Source organism: Lissotriton vulgaris, chromosome 1_1 (genome assembly GCF_964263255.1).
Source record: "Lissotriton vulgaris chromosome 1_1, aLisVul1.2, whole genome shotgun sequence".
In the NCBI taxonomy this organism is placed as follows: Eukaryota; Metazoa; Chordata; class Amphibia; order Caudata; family Salamandridae; genus Lissotriton; species Lissotriton vulgaris.
In genome coordinates, this window is record NC_141685.1 from 1,087,916,456 (window position 1) to 1,087,943,838 (window position 27,383).

A 27,383-nucleotide genomic window follows, 5' to 3' on the forward strand; every position below is an offset into this window, starting at 1 on the left:
ATTTCACCAACTGACAATTAACAGGTTCAAACCAAGACCGTTCAACTTGACCAGGGTAATTATTGGCAGAGATGGGGTGGGTGGGGGTTAAACAAGCATTCGCACTAACACTCATTTCTTCACTATATAATAAACTTAAAATAGCTCTCACAGATCGTGAACTACTATGCCAGCCCCTGCACACAAAGTCACCTACTATGCTTACTGCATGGTTCCCCTTTTCACATTCAAGTTCGTTCCCAGCCGTTCTATTTTTAGCTTCACTCCACCTTTCTTCTCTAGCGTGATCTCCATCCTGTCCCCCTTAGTTCTTTACTCAACCACGCCCCTATTCTCGATTCTGTCCTGTTTTGAATCTGATGATTATATTCACCCTCGCAGCTTTTTCCTTTGTTAATATCCAGCACTGTATTTGTAATAACTACCCCCACCAAAAAAAGTGCAATAGCTCGCCCCCCCCCTTTTCCCCATGCATTTTGTTACATAATTGGCTGTCTTTCGTTTATATCAGCCTTCCTCCTGAACTCTGTGGGAATTAGTCTTTCTTGAGTTTTTTTCCCATTTTTATATTCCTTTGTCTTACACACTCACAAGTAAACACATCTACAGTGGGTTCTGTGAAAGAGTGCTAGACGGCATAAAGCTATTTAACACCTTGTCAGAAGTAATAAGCGCTATATAAATGCAATTACAATGTGTGTATATATACCCCCCTTTTTTTCCAATTCCTGGCTCCTTCCGATCTCCTCGGTGTTTTGTTATCGGTCCCACTGCTATTCCTGGCCCCCTCTTTTCTATTCTTGGCCCCCTCCTGCCCAGGCATCGGAGCAGCAGCCACCTGGGTATGTATAACCACTGGAGTACGCCATAGCCTGCGCCGTCACTCACACGGAGGCTGACAGCATACGGGGTTACCTGGCAACGTGCACTGTCCTCCCCTTGTAAAACCTGGTAGCCTTCACTAGTATTCCCGTGAATACCTGACGGCGTGCCCAATTGCGCACATATAGTGTATGTAAACAATGATTGATAGCCCCAGGGAGCAAATGACACCATGCATTATTACTTCGGGCAGTACCTCACAGAATGCATTGTTGCCCATAGGGAATATGTGCAAGTATGCCACGTTAGCCCTGCACCACCCCCGGTAGTAATAGCATACGGGCTTTAATGCCTAGCCTACATTATTAGTCCCAGGGAGTACATGCAGTATGCTTTGTTGGGCACGGGAATATTCAACAGGATGCACTGTTACCGCTAGAGAGTATCTAACTGCAAGCAATGTTGCCGCTCCCCCCCCCCCCCCATCTGACAGCATGTAGTTTTATCCCCAGCCTATCTGACGCCTGCATTGTTAGTCCCAGTTTGTACATGACAGCATGTACTGTTGGTATCAGACAGGGGATATCTGAGTGTGTGCACATTTACAGCATGACGGCATAAACTGTTAGACCGAGGTGGTGTTTGACAGCATGTTTTTTTACCCTACAACATGTATTATTATTTGCTCCATTATTATTCCCAGGGAGTATCTGACTGACAGCGTTCACTGTTGTGAACACAGAGATTCAGTAAACCTCAATTTTTATCCCACAGGGAGTAACTCACACCATGCATTGTTACCCCCAGGAGTAACTCTCAGAATACAATGTCATTTATTTAAGATTTAAAAGAATAAATAAATAATGAGCAATGCCAATAGCTCTACCTTTAATGCTGCCGAGACCATTACATTGTAAATGCTTGTTCTGCTGGCTTTGGAGCTATTAGCTGCTAGGTTACGGCAACAATATGCAGAACATGCCCTTAGTTACTTCAGTAGACAGATTTTAATATTCTTGTGGGCAGATTACATGACTATTAATATTAGGAAATCCAAGGCTGTCTAAATGATATATTGTGGGAACATATACATTTTGGAACCCTACTGTATATCACAATTAAATGGAGTAAACCCCAAATCTTCCCTTTCACTAATGCTATGTGAAGGATCCATAAAATATTTAGGCATACAGGCAAGCCGTGATAAAGATGTTATCATGAGCAAAAACTATGGCATTGCTATTAGTAAAATCACTGAGCTGATTACTCGGTGGGCGACTCTCCCATTGTCACTGGACAGATGTAATGCACTAATAAAGATGATGAATCTCCCCAAACTGTTATATCTCTTTGTAAACATACCCTTACCTCTCCAAATCGTCTTTGGCACGATTAGGACCCAATTGATCAGGGTGACATTATGGGCGGACAAACAACCCAAAACTGGGTAGGATATGGTAACAAAGCCCTTCCATCAAGGAAACTTTGAGATACTATATTCAGAATTGTATTAGCTATACGCCCAGGCCCATTTTGCTACATGTTAGTACCGGCCAGTACCGTACCTGACACATATTACAGTTGTAACAGATGGTATGACCTCCATCCTACATCAATCTCTGCTTGGTGCTCTGGTGTCCAACCAAACAAAAAACATAGCTGCCACATGCATGATGATTCCATGGGATAGATAGCGGACAAAGGTGGCTCTTGATATAATGAAATCTCCGCGCTCGTCCATCAGCTACCATCCACTGCTGCCAGTGACTTATGAGGAGCTGGTGATCTCTCAGTTGGCTGATCAGGGACTCCGACGTTGGGGAGACCTCTATTATGGAGATATCTTCCTTACACTAGTGGAATATAAAGGGAACCTTCTGCATACATTCCTTGACTTTTTTTATATTACCGACTGAGGCAGTTGTTTAAAGCGGCACCCTCAACATTTCCCATAGAACCAAGTCCCTTTGAGACACTGGGAAAACTACTTTCCACTAACAACACCAAGCACCTAGCTCCTGCAGCTCAGAAGCAGTTGCCCTTGATGGAAAAGAATAGTCAGTTGGATTGGGAAGGAGATATAGGCCTCCCACTGATGGAGGAAATGTAAAAATGTTAATGCGCGCAAACTGGTATGGGTTTGTTCCAGGAATAGGCTGCGTATCATACACTATAACATTTTCATAGAGCAAATTACCCCCCTATGGCGCCTGAAAGTTTGGCCTATAGGGAGGCCTCAGATTGGAACAATTGTGGCGCTACAGAGGCAGGCTTCCTGTACTTGGTTTGGTCCTGTGGTAGAGGTTAGACATTTTGGAGGAAGGTGACATCTATGTTATCCATCATGTTAGAATAAGAGATGCGGATGGATCCCAGAATCGTCCTGCTAGTTTGGATGGAAGAGATTGCTGCACCTCACAAGAAATGTGTTGCATTAGAACTATTGAGAGCAAAAAGACAGGTTGCCTACTTCTGGGAAAGAGGAGGTCTCCCAAATTTACAATGGCTGTATTCCATGGTCTATTGCAGGGTTCTTCAATGTTGGTCTTGGATGGCCGGATTCATGCCAGATTTGGAGCATATCCACATTTAAATAAATGTAGTTATCATGAAAATCTGGCATGGATGGTGACCTCCAAGACCAACACCAGAGATCCTGGTCTATTGATAGCGAACAGCTGGAACTTCATGCAGATTAATTGCTACCATCTTCAGCTCAAGAGACATATGCACTCCCCTCAAGACAAACTTACTCAAATCAGTTTCAAAGCGAGGCTGGGGAAATACAGAGGCTGAGCGTGTTTGACTCTGTCTGATTGCCCAGCCACACGTTGTAGACATTCAAAATAGTATCTACACCCTAGGGATGACATACTGTCTTTCATTTAATCCCTCTTCTGTTGTATAATGTGTCATTGTTACATTTCAATGCATATTGAAACTGACATGTCTTGTAAGTACTGTTAAGGGGACTATTATGTTCTGGATCGAGTGTGCAGGTTCTCAACTAGCCAGGCTGGTTCCATTATACTAATGCTTTTATATGAGAATGTGTGTTATGCTGTGGTTCCGTGGTTCGAGGGTCCGTGGTTCGTAGATTCTGAACCCGTTCAATGAAGGTCGTCGGATATAGACGATTTTGGTATCAGCGGACCGCAAATCACGAGTGCGGTGTGTACGAGTGTTTTCGTCATAATCGATCAATGAGAACACTACGTATTCAGGGATTTCGTTTGAACTCTCAGGTTCCATTTTGTGTGCAGCAGCCATTTTGTGTGGTTGCCCTCACATAGGCCGATGACTATGGCCGAACGAGTCCTTGGGACACGTACACCTTAATTGACTCTTGTGTGACCTGGCGGAACTGACTCCCTTCCCCGAGGCTGACCTCGCTGAGCCAGTTCCTTGTTAAGCAGCTGGTCAGATAAAGAGCAAAGAGCAGGACATTGCTGAGTTTATGGTACACTGCACCCACCCTTCTATCTTGCTTCTCATCTGTTTCTGTTCCTTTCTTTATGGCTTAATCACTGATTTGGGTTGAGGTTTTATGATGGGTTTGTCCGGCCTGATCGAACAAGAATATTGGAATGTGCTTGGTCATTTCTGGTGGGCTGGACAACGGAAAGTGGGATTGTCGTCATGCGCTACTTTTGAAATGTCATCATCCCATTGGTTAGTTTGTACGTAATTGATGCTAGCCTGGAATGTGATTTTTGGCATAAAAGACCATGCTCCGCTCATTGTATTTGTGCAGTCTCTAGCGAACCACCCGTGTTGTGCTTCGTAGACCTCTGTTCCTGGTTGCAACGAATAAACTTGGTCTTTGACATCATCATGAAGTGTCCCGTGTCTCTGTTTGCTGAGGCTGGGGAATCCGAAGACATCGGGCGTTATCCCTGGCGCCGCTGGGTTCTAAAACCCGGTTCTTCAGTTGGCGCCCAACGTGGGGCAACTTCAGCGGTACCAGTCCAAGCACGAAGATCGCGAGGAGCTTCGTGTGGAAATTCTGGAGGAAGGCCTGCTACTTCATCGACCCCTGTATGTCGTCGTGGTCCGAAGGTCTTTGCTGCGAGGTTCCCCGCTTTACGACGGCTATGAAGGACTGCTGCCCTGACTGTCGCCCTGTCTTGAAGCCATTAGACGATTTGTAGAGTGAGACAATAGACGGGTCTTCTGGTGACTCCATCGACATTTCAGTTAAGTATGAGAGGAGCGTCTCCCGGTCCTTAGTTTTGTTTGGGTATCCTTCGGAATCGCTTTGATTTGGTACCTGCAGGCCCCAAACCGAGGGACTCGTGTTTTCACGAGATTATCGTTTTCAGATTTCCCTTGAAGTTTGAAGCTAGACTAGTGAGCGAAGATGCCTGGTCTTAGCAGACCTGGAAAGATATTTGGTTTTGGTTGTACCAGGGATTCCCGATTGGAGGATTCGTGTCCGGTTCCTCCGATTGGAACTTTGACATATGAGCTCTACGTAAAACATGGAGTGGGCCCCATCGCGTATAATGAAATGTGGGTAAAATACACGAGAAAAGATGGTGTCCTACAGTGGCCCCGTTATGGTAGCTTTGAAACGGAGATTTTAGACAATCTCAAAGTTAAACTGTTCAAGAAGAAAGCCCGGCCGGCGATGTTTGACTCTTTCCGCTTATGGCGAAAAGAAGCCAAACAGAAAGAAATTAAGTTAGCGAAGAAAAATAAACGTGAACGAGGTATGTCAATGGTGCAAGCTGCTATACAGTTTAGGGATAATGAGGAAGAACAAGAGAGCGAACAGATGCTTAGGGTCCGTAAATTAGCGGTAGATAGGTGCTACCCAGCTTTGCCGCCTAAAGAGCAAGAAGAGAAGAAAGATCTTGTGAAAGATCCTTTAATGACGCACCTATTGAGTTCGTCACCCCCTTATGCATAGAATGCTACTGCACCGCCACAAGTTGTATTTGCGCAACCTCCGGTTGCTTTGCCACCTGCGATTCCTCCACAGCCAGCTCTTCTTCCGTTGGCTACTATTCCTTTGGTGCAGCCTTCTCAAGGGCTACCGCCTTTGCTACCTCCTTCGTCTGCTACTCCTACGCCTGTCTTGTATACTTCTCCTGGTCCGACTTTGGCTTCCTCTCATACTGTTCTGTCTCCTCTTCTTTTGTCACCTTCTCCTTCTGCTCGACAGAGAATGACTGATGCGGTTGCTAGTATCTTTTCTCCTCTGTTGGGTTCATTGGGTATGTCTCCTGTTGTCTAGCGTAGACAATCGCGTAGTCAATTGCCTAATATTGATGAAAGGACAGTGTTGGATCACATGGCGCGTAAATGGATTACGTATCCTACGCAGTATGATCTTGAGGGTGTTAAGGATGTTTTCCATCAATGGGAAGCACCAAAACAACGGTACGCTTTCGATATGATGTGTTCGTTCCTTCGTGAACAATGGGAAGATAGTGAAGTAGGACAAACTCTTCCTGAGTTGTACCGTATACGTTCTGAGTTTGTGAAAGGGACTGTTGTGGGTCTCGAAGTTGAGAAAGCAGTTGCGACGTTGTTGTCGTTTAGGAGTGAGTCTCCATCTGACCGACTGTTTGAGCCTGATTCGTCAGTTAGGAGAAAGGCGCCTCAATATCCGATGCGTGAGGTTCCTCCAGTTTGGAGACCTGCTAATGCAACTGTTAATCCACCTATTGCTGCACACTTTCAGCGTGTTTGGGTACATGTTCCTTGGAAGCGTGCTGAAGTCTTGGCGCATAAGCAGACTTTGCCTGATCCGCGCAAAAATCCAGCAGGGTACTATAAAGAGCTGACTCAGACTGTGAGTTCATGTATCATGAATCTGGCAGACATAGACATGTTGTTTGGGAATGTTGTTCCACAGCCTATTTGGGGTAAGATTCGTCATACGGATCATGCGCAAGAATTAGGTGAGACTTGGAATAATCTTAGAGATGCCGATAATAGACAAGTAGGTGGTGCCAAGCCTGAGGATGATTACTGACCTTCCTGTTCGGATTATTAATTATATGAAGACTTTAATGCCTGAAGTGCGTGTTAATTGGGACAAGTTGTCTGCATGTAAGCAGAAAAAAGACGAAACTGTGTCTGACTTTTTCACGCGGTTCGAAGAGACCTTTGTAGACCACAGTGGTCAGGATATGAGTACCGAAGGTGGTCAGAGATTGTTCGTCGACAAATTTGTTCATAATTTGCTTACAGAATTGTGCAATAGGTTGAAGGATTCTGAAAGTGCTTGGGCCGTTTCTACGTCAGCGCAGATTTTAGCTACAGCCCAGTCCTATGAAAATAGGAATAAGGATGAGATAGAGAAAGCGGATAGGAAGACTAAGGAATTGAAGACTAAATTTCTTCTACAGCAAGCATATCCGCCCGTAATAATCAGCGCGATTATCAGCAGAATCAGCCATATTCGAGACACTCGCAAAGGTACGAGTCTTCTCAACCACATTTTCCCGTTGGTCCTAATCAGTGTGCGTATTGCAAAGAAGAAGGCCATTTCAAGAGTAGTTGTCCGGTTCTGTTGCAGCGCACGAATGGGGCTTCTAGTGTGAGAGGTCGAGGTGTTCAACAAGCATCTAGAGGTAGAGGTCGTGGTCAGAACGCGCGTTCTTTGCCTCCACAGAATTCTATGAATAGCTTTGTTCAGCAGAATGATGCGTCTGGTAGGACGCCACAGTACTATGCGGACGATTACTATGTCGAAGGTGAGGAAGTGAATGATAATGATTGCTAGGACAGCCATGGACAAAGAGAGGGAGTTGTTTCAGTTCCAGTAGATCAGAGTGGACCTTATGTTGAAGTGATTGCATCAGGTGTGTCAGAGCCTTTTCTATTGGATACTGGTGCAGCGAAGAGTTCTATTATGCACTCTAAACTCCCTGGCGCACCTTTGTCTGGCTTAAAGAATGTTTCAGTAGGTTTTTCTGGCGCCCCGGTTACAAATCCGATTTCTAGTCCGTTGTCTCTTTCTGTTGGACCTCGTAGATTCGAAGCACCCCTCATTTTGACGACCGGTTGTGGTGAGAACTTGTTGGGATTGGATTTGTTAAATAGATTGTATGCAACGCTATATTGTTCTCCTTCAGGAGTACATCTTACGTTGGGTAAGAGAGTGATCTCTCCGATGTATATATCTAAAGATCGACTTCCACCTGAATTGTCTTCTCTCCCTGATTCTCTTTGGGCTACTGGTCCGAACGATGTAGGCCTTTTAGAGATTCCCTAATAAAAGAGAGAGGGACCCTCTACCAAAGGGATGGGGTACCAACTGTTGACTTTGTCAAAAAAGCAATTCCCTTTGGCCACACTAATCAACACAACATAAAAACAACTGACAATGCAGACAGACTAAAGAGCAGTGCTGGGAAAGCGGATAGCACTCCATGGTGAAGGCACGCGGAAAGCTTACCGGATTCTATGAAGAGGAATAGTAGCCACCACTGAATGGGAAGACGAAAGCAGCCCCATATCATTTAAGAGTTGGCGTAAAGACTATCTTATTGCTTCCATTTTTGGGATGTTTTAATCTAGACATCGGAACTACCGCGTGCACACTAGACTGTATGACTCAATGTGATTTAATGGGAGGACGAAAGCAGCCCCATATCACCTACTAGCTGGCGTTAACATTTTTGAATTGTTCTCAATTGTGAGATGTTTTAATCGATATATCCTAACTACCGCGTGCACATAATACTGCAAGATTTTATTTGATGTAAAACCCAACGAAGAACTGGTCTTGGGTTCAAGTTTAGAGAATTAAGTGCGCCGACTACTGAGAGGAACATATAAGAAATACTATATTCTGTACGTATACTTGGCACAGAAAAGAAATTTTCCCGTTTAAGACCAAGCGGGAGCTATCTGCTCTTTTTCGTCCACTCTAAAGTATCTCTGGGGAATACAGCTAATAAATTTCCTGAAGAAGACGGCTGCAATTCTACCTGCCCGTCGAAACGCGTTGAGGATTGGGGGAGAGAATTCATATGACTAGCTAAGGACTATTCTGATTGATACTGAATATAACCTTATTGAATTCCTCCTTCCTTTTAAACTTTAGGAACTTATATGATGAACTGTTAAGTTTGTATGTTCCCTTTATTGTCTGTTTTCCCTTGATTTTGACTATACCTAATTTTACTTGGTTTTTAATGATATTTTAATAAACTTGTACATTTGGTAATTTATTTGTTGTTTCAGGATTTGGGCTTTTAGAGATTCCGCCATATGTTGTGACGTTGAAAGCGAATGCTAGATTGCCACGCATTCCACAGTACCGTATCTCGAGTGATGGTGAGAGAGCACTTTTGGCGATCATCTATGATCTGATTGAGAAAGGTGTGATTGAGGAAACAAGAGGTAATGTGTGCAATAGTCCGGTTTTGCCCGTTCTAAAGAGAACTGATTCTTCACAACCTCCTGTATACAGGTTCGTGATCGATCTTCGCGAGGTGAATAAGATTGTTGCTCCGCAATTTCCTGTTGTGCCTGATATCACCGCTTTACTGACTTTAATCTCGGCTACAGCCACGTGGTTTTCGGTGATTGACTTGAAGAACGCTTTCTTCAGCATTCCGATTGCTGTGGAAAGTAGAGATATCTTTGGATTCTCTTGAGGAGGACGAAGTTTCTGCATTAAGCGCGCTCCTCAAGGCTATTGCGAGAGTCCATCGATCTATAGTCAAGCTTTGAAGACGCAACTGATTTGTTGGTTTTACCTGATGGTGCTGCTCTTATACAGTACGTTGATGACTTGTTAGTTACTGCCGACAATGAAGAGATTTGTAGAGAGGCTACCTTGTCGTTGTTACGTCACTTGTCTGATTTCCATCATAAGGTTTCTCTTTCGAATTTGCAATATTGTCGACAAGAAGTTACCTACTTAGGTCACCTCTTATCGAAGGAGGGAAGGAAACTGACCCCAGAAAGAATTCAAGCGATTGCGAAAATGAGTGTGCCTACCACACAGAGAGAAGTACGTGTGTTTTTGGGTATTACGTCGTACTGTAGACAGTGGATCCCTAATTTCTCGTTGTTAGCAAAGCCTTTGATAGCTCTTACTGTTAAGGATACTCCTAATCCTATTCCTTGGACTGACGAATGTCGAAAGAGCTTTTCAGAATTACGCAATGCGTTGTGTTCGGCTCCTGTGTTGGGTATCCCCGACTACAGCAAGCCTTTCACATTGTATGTCCACGAGAGAGAGGGATGTGCAATGTCAGTCTTGACTCAACAATTTGGCGATAAGCAGCATCCATGTGCTTATTTTTCGTCGACTTTGGATCCGGTAGCTAGAGCGTTGCCGAGTTGTCTGAGAGCTACAGCAGCAGCGGCTGTTTCGATTCGACAGTCTGCTGGTTTGGTAATGGACAATACACTGATTGTGATGGTTCCACATGCAGTGGATACCTTGTTGAATCGTACCAAGACACAGCACTTAACTAGTGCTTGGTTGTCGGGTTACGAATTGACCTTGTTAGCGAGTCATGTGCATATTAAGAGATGCAACACGTTGAATCCAGCCACGTTGTTGCCGATTTCAGTTGAGTCAGATAACACAGAACAGCATGATTGTTTCCTTAGAACTGAGGAAGAAACGAAAGGGAGGATAGACCTTAGGGATACTCCTCTTCCAGAGTGTGATGGTACTTTGTGGGTTGATGGTTCGTGCTTCAAGCTTCCGAATGGTGATACGACTGCGGCATATGCTGTTACGACTTTGCATACGATTGTTGAAGCTGCACGTATCCCACATAATTCAGCGCAAGCAGCAGAGTTGATTGCATTGACGAGAGCGTGTGTGTTGGCGAAAGGAAAACGAGTGACTGTGTATACTGACAGCCAGTATGCGTTTGGTGTAGCCCATAGTTTTGGGCGTTTGTGGAGAGAGCGTGGGTTCCTGACTTCGCATGGGACAAAAATCCAGCATGGTCAGTTGGTGAATGAACTTCTTGAATCACTTACTTTGCCATTGCAAGTAGCGATTGTAAAATGCAGTGAGCATAAGAAAGTTACGGATGATGTTGGTCGCGGTAATGCGTTTGCAGATGAAGTCGCGAAAGAAACTGCGAGAAATGTGATGAGATGAGAGTAAGGGTAGACTGGATTCGAATGGTTGTTGGATTGATTTGTCAGAGCATCAGAGATGGTTGTTACCTGATGCGTATGTGCTTCCAGTTGTTGCAATGGCTCATGGAATGGCACATATCAGCGTGAAAGGGATTTGCAAGTTGTTGGCTCCGGTTTGGCAGAATGCTGGAATTCCTAAATGTGCAGATAATCTGGTTAAGAACTGTATGGTGTGTTTGATGTACAATCCTGGTAAGGGAATTCCAACTCCAGCTGGTCATTTTGCTCCTCCAACGTATCTGTTTGAGGCTTTGCAGCTAGATTTCATCCACATGGAGAGGTGCAACAACCTAAAGTATGTGTTGGTGGTTGTTTGCTCTTTTTCTAGATGGGTGGAAGCTTACCCTTTGAAGGACAATACTGCCTTGTCCACAGCGAAAGCCCTTATCAAAGAGTTCTTCCCTAGGTATGGATAGCCGAGAATGATCTGGAGTGACAATGGGAGTGAATTTGTGGGTCAAGTGATGTAGAGAGTGTGTGACGGTTTAGGAATTAGGCAGAAGTTTCAGGCTGCAAATCACCCCCAATCAGCTGGTCTAGTCGAGTGCTACAACGGCACTCTAAAACTGAAGTTAGCCAAAATTCAAGCGAGCTCTGGTTTACAATGGCCAGATGCTTTGCCCCTAGCCCTTCTGTCCACTAGAATGACTGTGCATTCACGAATGGGTTTGAGTCCGTATGAGGTCGTGTTTGGCCGCCCGGCGAACATTTGGGGTGTGCCAAGACCGACAAAATTTTGTGAGATTGAACATCCTGTGTTGCTCGATTACTTGTATGAACTGACGGCTAAATTGCGTGTTTTACTTCAACAGGTTCATGACACTCTGCCACAGCCTTCTGAAGATCCAGGTCACGCCATCGAACCGGGTAGCTGGATCCTGATTAAGAATTTTCAGCGGAGCAAGAACGAGCAGCCCCGCTGGACAGGACCCTTCCTCGTGTTGTTGTCGACACGTTCCGCAGTACGAATGCACGGTAAAAAGAATTGGATCCACGGCGTACACTGCAAAAGGGCGCCTTTGCCCCTGCCGTACGACCGGTGGGTCCAGAAGGGACTTCCTGATTCTGAGACTGAGACCGTGCCTCGTTTTCTGCCATTCAGCGATGCCTGTTTGATTGGAACAAACACTGAGAAAGAAAGTGACGATCTTCTTCAAGAAGCTGTGCCTCCATTGAACCGTTTGAACACTACTGAGCCTGAACTCTTGTTCCGTGAACAAACATTGCCTGGCAAAGACTGTTATAATTTGCGACCAAGAGTCGCAGGACTAATAAAGAAATAAAGTTCTTTTTATGATTTTTCTGTTTGCAGGTTAACTCTCCTCCGAGGAACTACTTTGATTTTTGTTTTTCGAACCGCCATCCGGGTTCAGCTGTAGGGTCGCGGTTGCCGAAATCTTTGGAGTGCAAGCCGGAGACACTAGGTCGACGGTTCTGGTTGGCCTAAGGGAGTTGCCCTGGGCTGACAGAGGCATTCCTTAGCATAGAACACCCTACCACGCGAGCATCATATTAGTGAGGATGGAGTTTTTCGAGATGGAGAGACCTGTTGAGACAATAAGCTTTAAGAGCAAAATTTGCAAACTGATGACTCGTAAACGATTTTTAATACTGTGTTTATTCATGTTGCTTAGCTTAATGATATTTTTAATTGGTTATGTGACATTCACTTTTAAATTGATGCTCATGCCCACTATGCAACCTATACCTCCTCCTACTATTTCTTCCCATTCTTTTCACCCTCTGCCCGAACATGAAATCGTTAGAAGATTGGAATTTGCTAATAATTCCTTTATTCAACTTTTGCACCAACACCAGCTAGTTATGAACACGACAAATTGTTGGATTTGTGGCCTAATGCCCCATACGACCGACAAAGGTATTCCGTACTTGGTTTTGCCTTTCAGCCTTAATGGTTCTATTTGGGCATATAGAACGATGTTCATTTATGCTCATAGTGTCTATCCCCAACGTTCAGCGAAAAATAATCCGAAGAATAGTGCTCTGGCCAAGGGTATAGTCGACATGGTCAAAGGAACTAGTTCGTATGAGACTATTCCGAGAGATGAGAGACAACCATACATTGGTTGGAACGTTACTGGATATGGAGTTAGTCTGAGTGTTAACCAGTGAGCGAAAAGTTCTCCACCGATTTGGATAGTGCCCCATCAGGGTCGCTATTGTTTGCAAGGTAATGGCAAGAATCCGAAAGCTCAGTTAGGGAAGAGTGTTTGCACTGAGACTTATGTATTTGCATCTCAGACTTCCCCAGCGTTTCTAGCAGCTAAGGGTGCCTATTTCATCTGTTATGACAAACCGTATACATGGTTGCCCCCTGACTTCTCGGGCACATGTTTTGTTTCTTTCCTGTTGCCTCCCACTTTTTCAGCTGCGGCAGATAAGGATGAGATAGAGAAAGCGGATAGGAAGACTAAGGAATTGAAGACTAAATTTCTTCTACAGCAAGCATATCCGCCCGTAATAATCAGCGCGATTATCAGCAGAATCAGCCATATTCGAGACACTCGCAAAGGTACGAGTCTTCTCAACCACATTTTCCCGTTGGTCCTAATCAGTGTGCGTATTGCAAAGAAGAAGGCCATTTCAAGAGTAGTTGTCCGGTTCTGTTGCAGCGCACGAATGGGGCTTCTAGTGTGAGAGGTCGAGGTGTTCAACAAGCATCTAGAGGTAGAGGTCGTGGTCAGAACGCGCGTTCTTTGCCTCCACAGAATTCTATGAATAGCTTTGTTCAGCAGAATGATGCGTCTGGTAGGACGCCACAGTACTATGCGGACGATTACTATGTCGAAGGTGAGGAAGTGAATGATAATGATTGCTAGGACAGCCATGGACAAAGAGAGGGAGTTGTTTCAGTTCCAGTAGATCAGAGTGGACCTTATGTTGAAGTGATTGCATCAGGTGTGTCAGAGCCTTTTCTATTGGATACTGGTGCAGCGAAGAGTTCTATTATGCACTCTAAACTCCCTGGCGCACCTTTGTCTGGCTTAAAGAATGTTTCAGTAGGTTTTTCTGGCGCCCCGGTTACAAATCCGATTTCTAGTCCGTTGTCTCTTTCTGTTGGACCTCGTAGATTCGAAGCACCCCTCATTTTGACGACCGGTTGTGGTGAGAACTTGTTGGGATTGGATTTGTTAAATAGATTGTATGCAACGCTATATTGTTCTCCTTCAGGAGTACATCTTACGTTGGGTAAGAGAGTGATCTCTCCGATGTATATATCTAAAGATCGACTTCCACCTGAATTGTCTTCTCTCCCTGATTCTCTTTGGGCTACTGGTCCGAACGATGTAGGCCTTTTAGAGATTCCCTAATAAAAGAGAGAGGGACCCTCTACCAAAGGGATGGGGTACCAACTGTTGACTTTGTCAAAAAAGCAATTCCCTTTGGCCACACTAATCAACACAACATAAAAACAACTGACAATGCAGACAGACTAAAGAGCAGTGCTGGGAAAGCGGATAGCACTCCATGGTGAAGGCACGCGGAAAGCTTACCGGATTCTATGAAGAGGAATAGTAGCCACCACTGAATGGGAAGACGAAAGCAGCCCCATATCATTTAAGAGTTGGCGTAAAGACTATCTTATTGCTTCCATTTTTGGGATGTTTTAATCTAGACATCGGAACTACCGCGTGCACACTAGACTGTATGACTCAATGTGATTTAATGGGAGGACGAAAGCAGCCCCATATCACCTACTAGCTGGCGTTAACATTTTTGAATTGTTCTCAATTGTGAGATGTTTTAATCGATATATCCTAACTACCGCGTGCACATAATACTGCAAGATTTTATTTGATGTAAAACCCAACGAAGAACTGGTCTTGGGTTCAAGTTTAGAGAATTAAGTGCGCCGACTACTGAGAGGAACATATAAGAAATACTATATTCTGTACGTATACTTGGCACAGAAAAGAAATTTTCCCGTTTAAGACCAAGCGGGAGCTATCTGCTCTTTTTCGTCCACTCTAAAGTATCTCTGGGGAATACAGCTAATAAATTTCCTGAAGAAGACGGCTGCAATTCTACCTGCCCGTCGAAACGCGTTGAGGATTGGGGGAGAGAATTCATATGACTAGCTAAGGACTATTCTGATTGATACTGAATATAACCTTATTGAATTCCTCCTTCCTTTTAAACTTTAGGAACTTATATGATGAACTGTTAAGTTTGTATGTTCCCTTTATTGTCTGTTTTCCCTTGATTTTGACTATACCTAATTTTACTTGGTTTTTAATGATATTTTAATAAACTTGTACATTTGGTAATTTATTTGTTGTTTCAGGATTTGGGCTTTTAGAGATTCCGCCATATGTTGTGACGTTGAAAGCGAATGCTAGATTGCCACGCATTCCACAGTACCGTATCTCGAGTGATGGTGAGAGAGCACTTTTGGCGATCATCTATGATCTGATTGAGAAAGGTGTGATTGAGGAAACAAGAGGTAATGTGTGCAATAGTCCGGTTTTGCCCGTTCTAAAGAGAACTGATTCTTCACAACCTCCTGTATACAGGTTCGTGATCGATCTTCGCGAGGTGAATAAGATTGTTGCTCCGCAATTTCCTGTTGTGCCTGATATCACCGCTTTACTGACTTTAATCTCGGCTACAGCCACGTGGTTTTCGGTGATTGACTTGAAGAACGCTTTCTTCAGCATTCCGATTGCTGTGGAAAGTAGAGATATCTTTGGATTCTCTTGAGGAGGACGAAGTTTCTGCATTAAGCGCGCTCCTCAAGGCTATTGCGAGAGTCCATCGATCTATAGTCAAGCTTTGAAGACGCAACTGATTTGTTGGTTTTACCTGATGGTGCTGCTCTTATACAGTACGTTGATGACTTGTTAGTTACTGCCGACAATGAAGAGATTTGTAGAGAGGCTACCTTGTCGTTGTTACGTCACTTGTCTGATTTCCATCATAAGGTTTCTCTTTCGAATTTGCAATATTGTCGACAAGAAGTTACCTACTTAGGTCACCTCTTATCGAAGGAGGGAAGGAAACTGACCCCAGAAAGAATTCAAGCGATTGCGAAAATGAGTGTGCCTACCACACAGAGAGAAGTACGTGTGTTTTTGGGTATTACGTCGTACTGTAGACAGTGGATCCCTAATTTCTCGTTGTTAGCAAAGCCTTTGATAGCTCTTACTGTTAAGGATACTCCTAATCCTATTCCTTGGACTGACGAATGTCGAAAGAGCTTTTCAGAATTACGCAATGCGTTGTGTTCGGCTCCTGTGTTGGGTATCCCCGACTACAGCAAGCCTTTCACATTGTATGTCCACGAGAGAGAGGGATGTGCAATGTCAGTCTTGACTCAACAATTTGGCGATAAGCAGCATCCATGTGCTTATTTTTCGTCGACTTTGGATCCGGTAGCTAGAGCGTTGCCGAGTTGTCTGAGAGCTACAGCAGCAGCGGCTGTTTCGATTCGACAGTCTGCTGGTTTGGTAATGGACAATACACTGATTGTGATGGTTCCACATGCAGTGGATACCTTGTTGAATCGTACCAAGACACAGCACTTAACTAGTGCTTGGTTGTCGGGTTACGAATTGACCTTGTTAGCGAGTCATGTGCATATTAAGAGATGCAACACGTTGAATCCAGCCACGTTGTTGCCGATTTCAGTTGAGTCAGATAACACAGAACAGCATGATTGTTTCCTTAGAACTGAGGAAGAAACAAAAGGGAGGATAGACCTTAGGGATACTCCTCTTCCAGAGTGTGATGGTACTTTGTGGGTTGATGGTTCGTGCTTCAAGCTTCCGAATGGTGATACGACTGCGGCATATGCTGTTACGACTTTGCATACGATTGTTGAAGCTGCACGTATCCCACATAATTCAGCGCAAGCAGCAGAGTTGATTGCATTGACGAGAGCGTGTGTGTTGGCGAAAGGAAAACGAGTGACTGTGTATACTGACAGCCAGTATGCGTTTGGTGTAGCCCATAGTTTTGGGCGTTTGTGGAGAGAGCGTGGGTTCCTGACTTCGCATGGGACAAAAATCCAGCATGGTCAGTTGGTGAATGAACTTCTTGAATCACTTACTTTGCCATTGCAAGTAGCGATTGTAAAATGCAGTGAGCATAAGAAAGTTACGGATGATGTTGGTCGCGGTAATGCGTTTGCAGATGAAGTCGCGAAAGAAACTGCGAGAAATGTGATGAGATGAGAGTAAGGGTAGACTGGATTCGAATGGTTGTTGGATTGATTTGTCAGAGCATCAGAGATGGTTGTTACCTGATGCGTATGTGCTTCCAGTTGTTGCAATGGCTCATGGAATGGCACATATCAGCGTGAAAGGGATTTGCAAGTTGTTGGCTCCGGTTTGGCAGAATGCTGGAATTCCTAAATGTGCAGATAATCTGGTTAAGAACTGTATGGTGTGTTTGATGTACAATCCTGGTAAGGGAATTCCAACTCCAGCTGGTCATTTTGCTCCTCCAACGTATCTGTTTGAGGCTTTGCAGCTAGATTTCATCCACATGGAGAGGTGCAACAACCTAAAGTATGTGTTGGTGGTTGTTTGCTCTTTTTCTAGATGGGTGGAAGCTTACCCTTTGAAGGACAATACTGCCTTGTCCACAGCGAAAGCCCTTATCAAAGAGTTCTTCCCTAGGTATGGATAGCCGAGAATGATCTGGAGTGACAATGGGAGTGAATTTGTGGGTCAAGTGATGTAGAGAGTGTGTGACGGTTTAGGAATTAGGCAGAAGTTTCAGGCTGCAAATCACCCCCAATCAGCTGGTCTAGTCGAGTGCTACAACGGCACTCTAAAACTGAAGTTAGCCAAAATTCAAGCGAGCTCTGGTTTACAATGGCCAGATGCTTTGCCCCTAGCCCTTCTGTCCACTAGAATGACTGTGCATTCACGAATGGGTTTGAGTCCGTATGAGGTCGTGTTTGGCCGCCCGGCGAACATTTGGGGTGTGCCAAGACCGACAAAATTTTGTGAGATTGAACATCCTGTGTTGCTCGATTACTTGTATGAACTGACGGCTAAATTGCGTGTTTTACTTCAACAGGTTCATGACACTCTGCCACAGCCTTCTGAAGATCCAGGTCACGCCATCGAACCGGGTAGCTGGATCCTGATTAAGAATTTTCAGCGGAGCAAGAACGAGCAGCCCCGCTGGACAGGACCCTTCCTCGTGTTGTTGTCGACACGTTCCGCAGTACGAATGCACGGTAAAAAGAATTGGATCCACGGCGTACACTGCAAAAGGGCGCCTTTGCCCCTGCCGTACGACCGGTGGGTCCAGAAGGGACTTCCTGATTCTGAGACTGAGACCGTGCCTCGTTTTCTGCCATTCAGCGATGCCTGTTTGATTGGAACAAACACTGAGAAAGAAAGTGACGATCTTCTTCAAGAAGCTGTGCCTCCATTGAACCGTTTGAACACTACTGAGCCTGAACTCTTGTTCCGTGAACAAACATTGCCTGGCAAAGACTGTTATAATTTGCGACCAAGAGTCGCAGGACTAATAAAGAAATAAAGTTCTTTTTATGATTTTTCTGTTTGCAGGTTAACTCTCCTCCGAGGAACTACTTTGATTTTTGTTTTTCGAACCGCCATCCGGGTTCAGCTGTAGGGTCGCGGTTGCCGAAATCTTTGGAGTGCAAGCCGGAGACACTAGGTCGACGGTTCTGGTTGGCCTAAGGGAGTTGCCCTGGGCTGACAGAGGCATTCCTTAGCATAGAACACCCTACCACGCGAGCATCATATTAGTGAGGATGGAGTTTTTCGAGATGGAGAGACCTGTTGAGACAATAAGCTTTAAGAGCAAAATTTGCAAACTGATGACTCGTAAACAATTTTTAATACTGTGTTTATTCATGTTGCTTAGCTTAATGATATTTTTAATTGGTTATGTGACATTCACTTTTAAATTGATGCTCATGCCCACTATGCAACCTATACCTCCTCCTACTATTTCTTCCCATTCTTTTCACCCTCTGCCCGAACATGAAATCGTTAGAAGATTGGAATTTGCTAATAATTCCTTTATTCAACTTTTGCACCAACACCAGCTAGTTATGAACACGACAAATTGTTGGATTTGTGGCCTAATGCCCCATACGACCGACAAAGGTATTCCGTACTTGGTTTTGCCTTTCAGCCTTAATGGTTCTATTTGGGCATATAGAACGATGTTCATTTATGCTCATAGTGTCTATCCCCAACGTTCAGCGAAAAATAATCCGAAGAATAGTGCTCTGGCCAAGGGTATAGTCGACATGGTCAAAGGAACTAGTTCGTATGAGACTATTCCGAGAGATGAGAGACAACCATACATTGGTTGGAACGTTACTGGATATGGAGTTAGTCTGAGTGTTAACCAGTGAGCGAAAAGTTCTCCACCGATTTGGATAGTGCCCCATCAGGGTCGCTATTGTTTGCAAGGTAATGGCAAGAATCCGAAAGCTCAGTTAGGGAAGAGTGTTTGCACTGAGACTTATGTATTTGCATCTCAGACTTCCCCAGCGTTTCTAGCAGCTAAGGGTGCCTATTTCATCTGTTATGACAAACCGTATACATGGTTGCCCCCTGACTTCTCGGGCACATGTTTTGTTTCTTTCCTGTTGCCTCCCACTTTTTCAGCTGCGGCAGATTACCATAAGATGAGAGTTGCTAGAGGTGTCTTCAGTAAGGATGATACCGCAGGGCAAGAGTTGGAAGATTTCTTTAAGGGTTTTCTGCCGTTCTGGGGACCGATGACTAACAGCAGGAACATTCGCCAGTTGACGAGAGTGGTTGAGTCCACCGTAGTCAAAACTGCCGGTCCCCTTAGTAACTTGACTGCTGAGCTCCAGTCGGATCGACTTATGACACTTCAGAATAGAGTTGCACTTGATGTCATACTTGCAGATAGAGGTGGAGTGTGTAAATTGATTCAATCGAGCTGCTGCGTTTTCATTCCAGACAACGCTCCGACAGTCTTCCAGGCCATTTCCAAGCTACTCCGAGTCTGTACATATAGACAAGGGAGATTGGTCGTTAAAGGGATGGTTTTGGGGATTGATATCCACGTGGGGATGGAAGGTTCTGATGGTCATTGGGATGATCATAGCTATCCTTTTCCTGTTCCGTCTCTGTGTACAGTGTGCTCCTGCTATTTGTGGCCTCTGTGCTACTTCGTGTGCAAGGAGACCTGTCCCGAGAGAGTTGCTAAGTACTAGCATGATGCTACAGCAACATCTTGATGATCTGATGAATATAGACCTGGATTCAGACTGACATGGATTTGGGTTTGTGGCCTATGTAAGGGCAAAAGAAGGGTCTGTGGTTCCGTGATTTGAGGGTCCGTGGTTCGTAGATTCTGAACCCGTTCAATGAAGGTCGTCGGATATAGACGATTTTGGTATCAGCGGACCGCAAATCACGAGTGCGGTGTGTACGAGTGTTTTCGTCATAATCGATCAATGAGAACACTACGTATTCAGGGATTTCGTTTGAACTCTCGGGTTCCATTTTGTGTGCGGCAGCCATTTTGTGTGGTTGCCCTCACATAGGCCGATGACTATGGCCGAACGAGTCCTTGGGACACGTACACCTTAATTGACTCTTGTGTGACCTGGCCGAACTGACTCCCTTGCCCGAGGCTGACCTCGCTGAACCAGTTCCTTGTTAAGCAGCTGGTCAGATAAAGATCAAAGAGCAGGACATTGCTGAGTTTATGGTACACTGCACCCACCCTTCCATCTTGCTTCTCATCTGTTTCTGTTCCTTTTTTTATGGCTTAATCACTGATTTGGGTTGAGGTTTTATGATGGGTTTGTCCGGCCTGATCGAACAAGAATATTGGAATGTGCTTGGTCATTTCTGGTGGGCTGGACAACCAGAAAGTGGGATTGTAATCATGCGCTACTTTTGAAATGCCGGTACAAAAGGGGGTGGTAATGGACGGAGCATCTGAACCAATCAAACACTCACACCCAGTCAAAAGATCTGGGTTTAATCCATCACCGTTCTTTAGCCCACTCTGCCACCCCAGTTCAGACATGGCTATATGCAAATCAGTCTGACCCTGTGCCTCATAGGAACAGTCCAGCCCGAACTGCCAAGCCATGCCTTCCCTGGACCGGAAACAAGCATCCGAGGACCGGTTTCTGGCATTCCAGCCGTCTTCAGTCCGGCTTGCTTGAATCCAGTGGCAAAGTGAGCAAGGGACTCACGTCTGAGCATACCCTGCCACACTTATGGCGGCCAAAAGCGGTACAAAAGAGGGTGGTAATGGACGGAGCATCTGAACCAATCAAACACTCACACCCAGTCAAAAGATCTGGGTTTAATTAATCACCGTTCTTTAGCCCACTCACGGGGTCAGACTGATTTGCATATAGCCATGTCTGAACTGGGGTGGCGGAGTGGGCTAAAGAACGGTGATGGATTAAACCCAGATCTTTTGACTGGGTGTGAGTGTTTGATTGGTTCAGATGCTCCGTCCATTACCACCCCCTTTTGTACCACTTTTGAAATGTCATCATCCCATTGGTTAGTTTGTACGTAATTGATGCTAGCCTGGAATGTGATTTTTGGCATAAAAGAGCATGCTCCGCTCATTGAATTTGTGCAGTCTCTAGCGAACCACCCGTGTTGTGCTTCGTAGACCTCTGTTCCTGGTTGCAACCAATAAACTTGGTCTTTGACGTATCAAGAAGTGTCCCGTGTCTCTGTTTGCCGAGGCAGGGGAATCCGAAGACATCGGGCGTTATCCCTGGCGCCGCTGGGTTCTAAAACCCGGTTCTTCAAAGCTCTGTTAAGTTGTAAATGGAAATAACAACTTTAATACATAGAATAGAAAAGTACATTTTTATAGGCTTGGACAAGCACAGCTCCTCTAAGCTGTGTATTATTGTTTGGGCGCAATACACGAGATTTAAATTAAAAGCCATAACTGGCGAATGGTTACACCTATGCTGATGTATGACAGACATTTACAACTTTTCCCCTACTTATAAAAGTCGACGGTATAAGGTGGAGAAATCTACTATTTTTGTAAATTTGGGAAGCAATATGTTTTCCATTGTTGATCATAACAGCTGGTAATAATTGAGGAGGCCAGGTGGCACTGCAACTAATTTGGATGGGAAACTGTTCCTACCTAATGTAGTTTGTCCACAGAAGCGACCAGTACCTTGCCATCAAGCACACATACACAGAAAACCAATCAGGAGGGAATTAATTACAGTTTTGGATATTTACTTCGATGCCTTATTGCAGCAACCTGTGCATTATGGCCTCTACTTTTCACTGATACTCATCCTCTACCTTCCTATGACAAGTAAATTGGTGAGTAGACACTGATGAATGATTTCCACTCCAGGGACGGTCTGTAGTCCTCTGATAGATTGTGGGCTTCAGAGCCACTCGAATTCCAGCATAATGCACTGATCTAGACATTAGTGTGTTCAGTGGTTGAAGGCAAGAGCCAGAAGACACAGCCAGTTGACAATATAGCATTTTCTGCTCCTTCTCTTCCAATAGATGTAATTTTGCCTGACAGATGACAGAAGGCAAACATTTCCTCAATCTTTAGCAGCAGGTATTGGTCTGTAGCTAGCCTGTCAACCAGCACCCACCTGAAGTCCAGGAAAGTCTCAGTTCCCCCTTCTACTTTATGCCTGAGATGCTATGGACATTCAGTCACACCTTGTAAGCTGAATGCCCTGCATTTAAGCCTCGGATGCTTACCCTCCTCAACTTATCTTAGAACAGATGCAAACACATTGATTCTCTGCTTCAATTTCAGCCTGCGGATGCCATTTACACCACCTCTTCTTTTCAGCACATATACATATCTGCTTCTGCCAAGTCCCACTTTCTTTTGTGATGACAGCTACTTTCTCAAATGTCATGCCAGTCAGTGGCTCAACCTGAACCATTACAGTCTTTCTGAAGAGCTGTTGAGCATGCTTCGTTATGTGGGCGTTTCTCTAGACTCTTACTTACCTAGTGGCAGACCTTCTCTTTGGACTTGCAAGATAGTGCTTCAAGTGAGATCAGACTGCTACAGCATCTTCCAGGACCTGCTGCAAGATTCCTCGCCCCCCCTTGCCACTTTTTCCTACCTGGAGAGATCTCCTAGTTACTTTTGGACCGCATCCTTGTGCATTAGAAGTGCTAGTGCACCCTAGCATGCCATTTTTAACATCAAGTTTTTTTTGGATTACAGATTCCTCCGAATACTCTTGTTCTTCAACCTATGCACAAGACACAATGATTGCTCCCCTCCTGTTCATACTCTGTAACAGCCCACTACTATAGCTGTGCTAACTATAATCAAACCATTCTAAAGCTTCACAAGTAATCTGGTCTTCACTCAGTACCATGGGAAAATGACTAAAAGTAATTGATTAAAGGAGGTTTTTTAACCACCTGACACACAATTCTGCAAAAACTGAGATTCGTTCACGTGGCAGCTGAATGAACCACTATACCTCTTCAATTTGGCCTCATGATCTTGGATAAACAGGTCTACACTCAGCCCCTTGAGGAACCTATAGGTGATCAAGGACTCGAGGCTAATCTTTATTACACAAGTAAACCAAGTAGCTTAACGAAGCTCCCACACAATGAGATGCTTAAGATGAATTTACATATATATCTTGGGTTCCAGCGAAAGGTCCAGGATTCCATGTCTTTGGTTCTCTCCCATCTTGACTATGCCATTGGTTTATAACTTGGATGGCCCTCTTAATATCACAGTAACATAAAGGATTAAAAATACTACTACCAAACTGATTTTCAGTCTACTAATGCATACCACATGGGAGGACTTCTGTAAAGTAGTGAGTTCAGAAAGGGTCACGCAATCACTTGCATAATGTAAGATCTGCATTGACCTGCTGTAAAAACCATTTTCTCAGCACCATGCCCCATGCTAATCAAAGAATCACCCTGGTTTAGAAAAGAAGGAACTGGGAACTGTGGAAGAGCTGGCACCTGTTGCTGAGATGCCCTAGACTGCGAAACACAGCAGGTGTGGGAAGTTTCCAATTTAGGATTATATTTCCGGGTCAATGGCGGTAGAGCATGTATAACTGCACTGCACTCATGGCTTCTTGCCTGGCAACGTTTCTTAGTTGTATTGGGCCTCTGCTCCCTCTTAGTTCATCCACCCAACCTTGCGTCTCAGGACCTCTCTTGCTGTTTCCCTTCCCAGTTCCCCTTTTCGTGTTAGACTCTACCCTTGTGCATCTGGGCGTGGTCTTTGTCGCTTACATTTTGTTTGTTGACCAACCGGCTGTTGTTGCTCGAAGAGTTCTATACTGTTTTGCATCCTGGGGATCACCACAGGTATCCTGGTCAAAGGCTGATCTCATCACCATCTCTTCTCAGCAAATCCACATCTTTAGACTTATCTTGACACCATACCACATAGGGTTTCATATGCCTCACTGACACCTAGTAGCTGGAGGGATTATTTTTAAACCTATGTGCATAGCTTGAAGTGCTATCCTTGAAAATGGGCCACTCTTCCTTCAGCAAAAACTGCTCATGTATCATCAAGTAAAATCTCTGCACACTTAGCTAGCTTCAGTAATCCATTTGCTTCCCTTTAGAAAGACACGAACCAGTGGAACTTTCTTCTCTGTTCCGTCAGCTAAACTTTGGAATTCGATGGCCACTCAAATGAGAATTGACAATCAATCCAATTATAGAAAAACATTCAAAACTTGGCTTGACATTTTGCATCGTTGGATTTACCAAATGCTAAGTAGATACTTGTGGTTGCTTGTACTCTCACACTCTTAGCACCTCAACATGCTTACTAACTATGACCCATGCTGAATCATGTTTAGAGCATGGGTGTCCAGGAACCAATGGAAATTAGAGGAATGTAATGTCAGCTGGTCTCATGGTGCCTTTGCCCGATGTCCATGAAAGTTGCAAGTGTTGGCTTGCTTCTTCAGCTATCATATCCTATATTCTTCTTTCTCGACCTCTCATCGTGTAAAAGGAAAATCATTCAATGTTCATCAGAGTATTGGGCTGGAAACAAGTGACTAGTTATAGCAAATTCCTCCTGGCAAATCTATTGCTGCTTTGCTGAAGGGTAGTGTAGGCGTTCCTTACAATCACGGTTAGGAATACTGACATATTCTTCTCATACATAATGTCATGTGCAACAATAATCTGCTTCTATTGTACCTGACAGGAGGAGCAGAAAGCATGGATTACTTTAGGAAGTACTTAGTCCCTTTCTTGTAATGTGTTTCATCATGAGTCACCACTGATATAATATTCCCTTCTTCTGGAAATCTCCTTTGTTGGACACCATTTCCCTTGAGGCGGCCATGGTCATGCGGGCATGAAGCAGTCATCTAAATCTCGTCACACAACAGACAGGGCAAGTCTGGATAACCTGTGCTGTTTTGCTCTGCCTCATGTACAGCAGCTCTCGAGTACAGGAACCAGTGACACTCAGAGCTGCCCATTTGTTTTGGACATCCCATGCTGTTAGTGGGTACCAAGCCACTTCCTATAGCTCAGGTTTTACATCGCAAAAAAGGCCAGAAATACCAGAACTGTTGGAAAGTGCTTGCTTTGCACTCACTGCTTGCCTTGCACCTGAAGAAGCACCACCATTTGTGTCACCAAAGGGTTGAAGAAGGATTAAGAAAAGTGTGGACTAGAAATTGTCAAAGAAGGTGTGCTTGTTTGATTGGAAGATCATGAACAGTTTGCATTAAAAAATATTTTCTCCTAAGAGTTGATTATGTTTGAACATCTCCCCATATTATCTAAATTATTACAGGAACATTGTGCTATGAGAGGGACCTCACAGAGTTGTTTCATCTTCAAAATTAGATTAGATTAATCAGAACCACAAATGTATACATTAAAATGCTATTAAAACACATTTAGTATAAGTGCACTGATAAATGACTTGTTTTTTTTCCTAGGGCCTACAACAATACAGAGTTCAACATGTACAGTTCCAGGGTTTGCCAGTCCTACAGCCTCAGTATACCCACCAGCCTCCCAAGCCAGTGGAGCTTCTGTCTTTGGAATGTCCAACAACCCGAGCATGCATCAGGCACAGCCGCAGTATACCTCCATTATAGTGACGGCACCATGCACAACAGCATCAACCAGAGGTGGAATGACGATCGCGTCATCACAAATGGTGTCTCCCCAGTATGACCAGATGCAGACTTTCACATCAGCACCACCTGCCCGCCGTTCACATAATCCATTCTTATAATTTGTGCACGGCTAAAGCACAAGACACTGACCTTAGAAAAAATTCGACTTCTTTCTTTCGTCATAGCCACCAAGTGTTGGCTTTTTCCACCCCTCACTACTTCCTACCAAGTCCCAGTTGTTCTATCTGCTGTACCGAGTTGTGTTCTTTCTGTTTTCGCCACGATCTCTTTTAAAGGATTACGTTGCACCAGAGCGATTTGTTCTTGAGTACTACTGTTTCCCAACTTTACAGTTTGTCGTTTTAAGATACATTTAGCTACAAGTAACTTGGAAAATTGGACTGTGTTATCCATTACAACTCAGGTTAACGTAACAAATTAAGTACTCAGGATAATATAGCCAGTTAGGTTTAATTTGTTTAGGAAAAAACACAGCCTGAAGTCTATCTGGCCACCCTTCAATACCTCACTACCTATCTGATGTCGAAAAGTAAAGAAGTTCCTGTTAACGTGTGTCTCCACGTGTTCTGTGACCTTATTTATATGTAAAAAAAATGCTTTATTTTAAGGAATACTAATAAAAGTCAGTGGCTATTTTTATAATAACCGTTTCTTTATATTGTCTGGTGCTTGCGTGTGCGTGATATAGAGAGAGAGGGATCTGGAAATCCTGCGTTCTGCCTGAGCGAATTGAAGCCTGCTAAGTATTATCTAAGGAACTGTGTAACTGAACACTGACCATGTCTCACATCAACTCCTTTCTTGTACTATTGAAAGAGGACCTGGGAGGGAAGATTTTTTTTAAACTTTATTTTGTAGTTTTTAGAGTACATCTCACAGTGAATAACAATCAAACATTGCCACAGTGAATCAGCACATCATCTCATTAAACCGTCCTTCCTATGGTCACGAAACTTGATATTATTCTTAAATCATTCCTGGTCGGGCAAAACACAAATCTCAGAGTAATCACCACATGAGTACAGTAATACATTCAAGGCATTGGCAGATGAATTGGCACACATTGTCTAAGGTACATATTCTGTCTAGTTGTAACAACAGGCTTTTTTATATGTTAGTTAATGACTCATCGTTCGACTCTGTGTCCCTGTGCGATAGAACATATTCCTGAAGGGGCCCCAAAATATCTTTGGGCTTAGAGGTTAATGGTAGTAACTCAGCATATGTGGTATTTTGTTCCTGGCAGTAAAGTAGGTCAGCCATCCACTCCTTGAATTTTGGAGCTCTGCCCCTT

At 44.2% G+C, this 27,383-nt stretch overlaps 1 protein-coding gene across 1 annotated transcript in view; it reads left to right on the top strand.

The window, feature by feature from the left end:
- The window catches only part of ENTHD1 (ENTH domain containing 1), a 1,212,238-nt gene extending 1,186,051 nt beyond the window's left edge, over nucleotides 1–26,187 (top strand). Inside the window, exon 7 of the mRNA XM_086936470.1 lies at nucleotides 25,886–26,187. Coding sequence (XP_086792596.1) covers nucleotides 25,886–26,187 — 302 coding nt within the window. The remainder of the gene's footprint in view (nucleotides 1–25,885) is intronic.
- The last annotated feature ends 1,196 nt before the right edge of the window (nucleotides 26,188–27,383 follow it).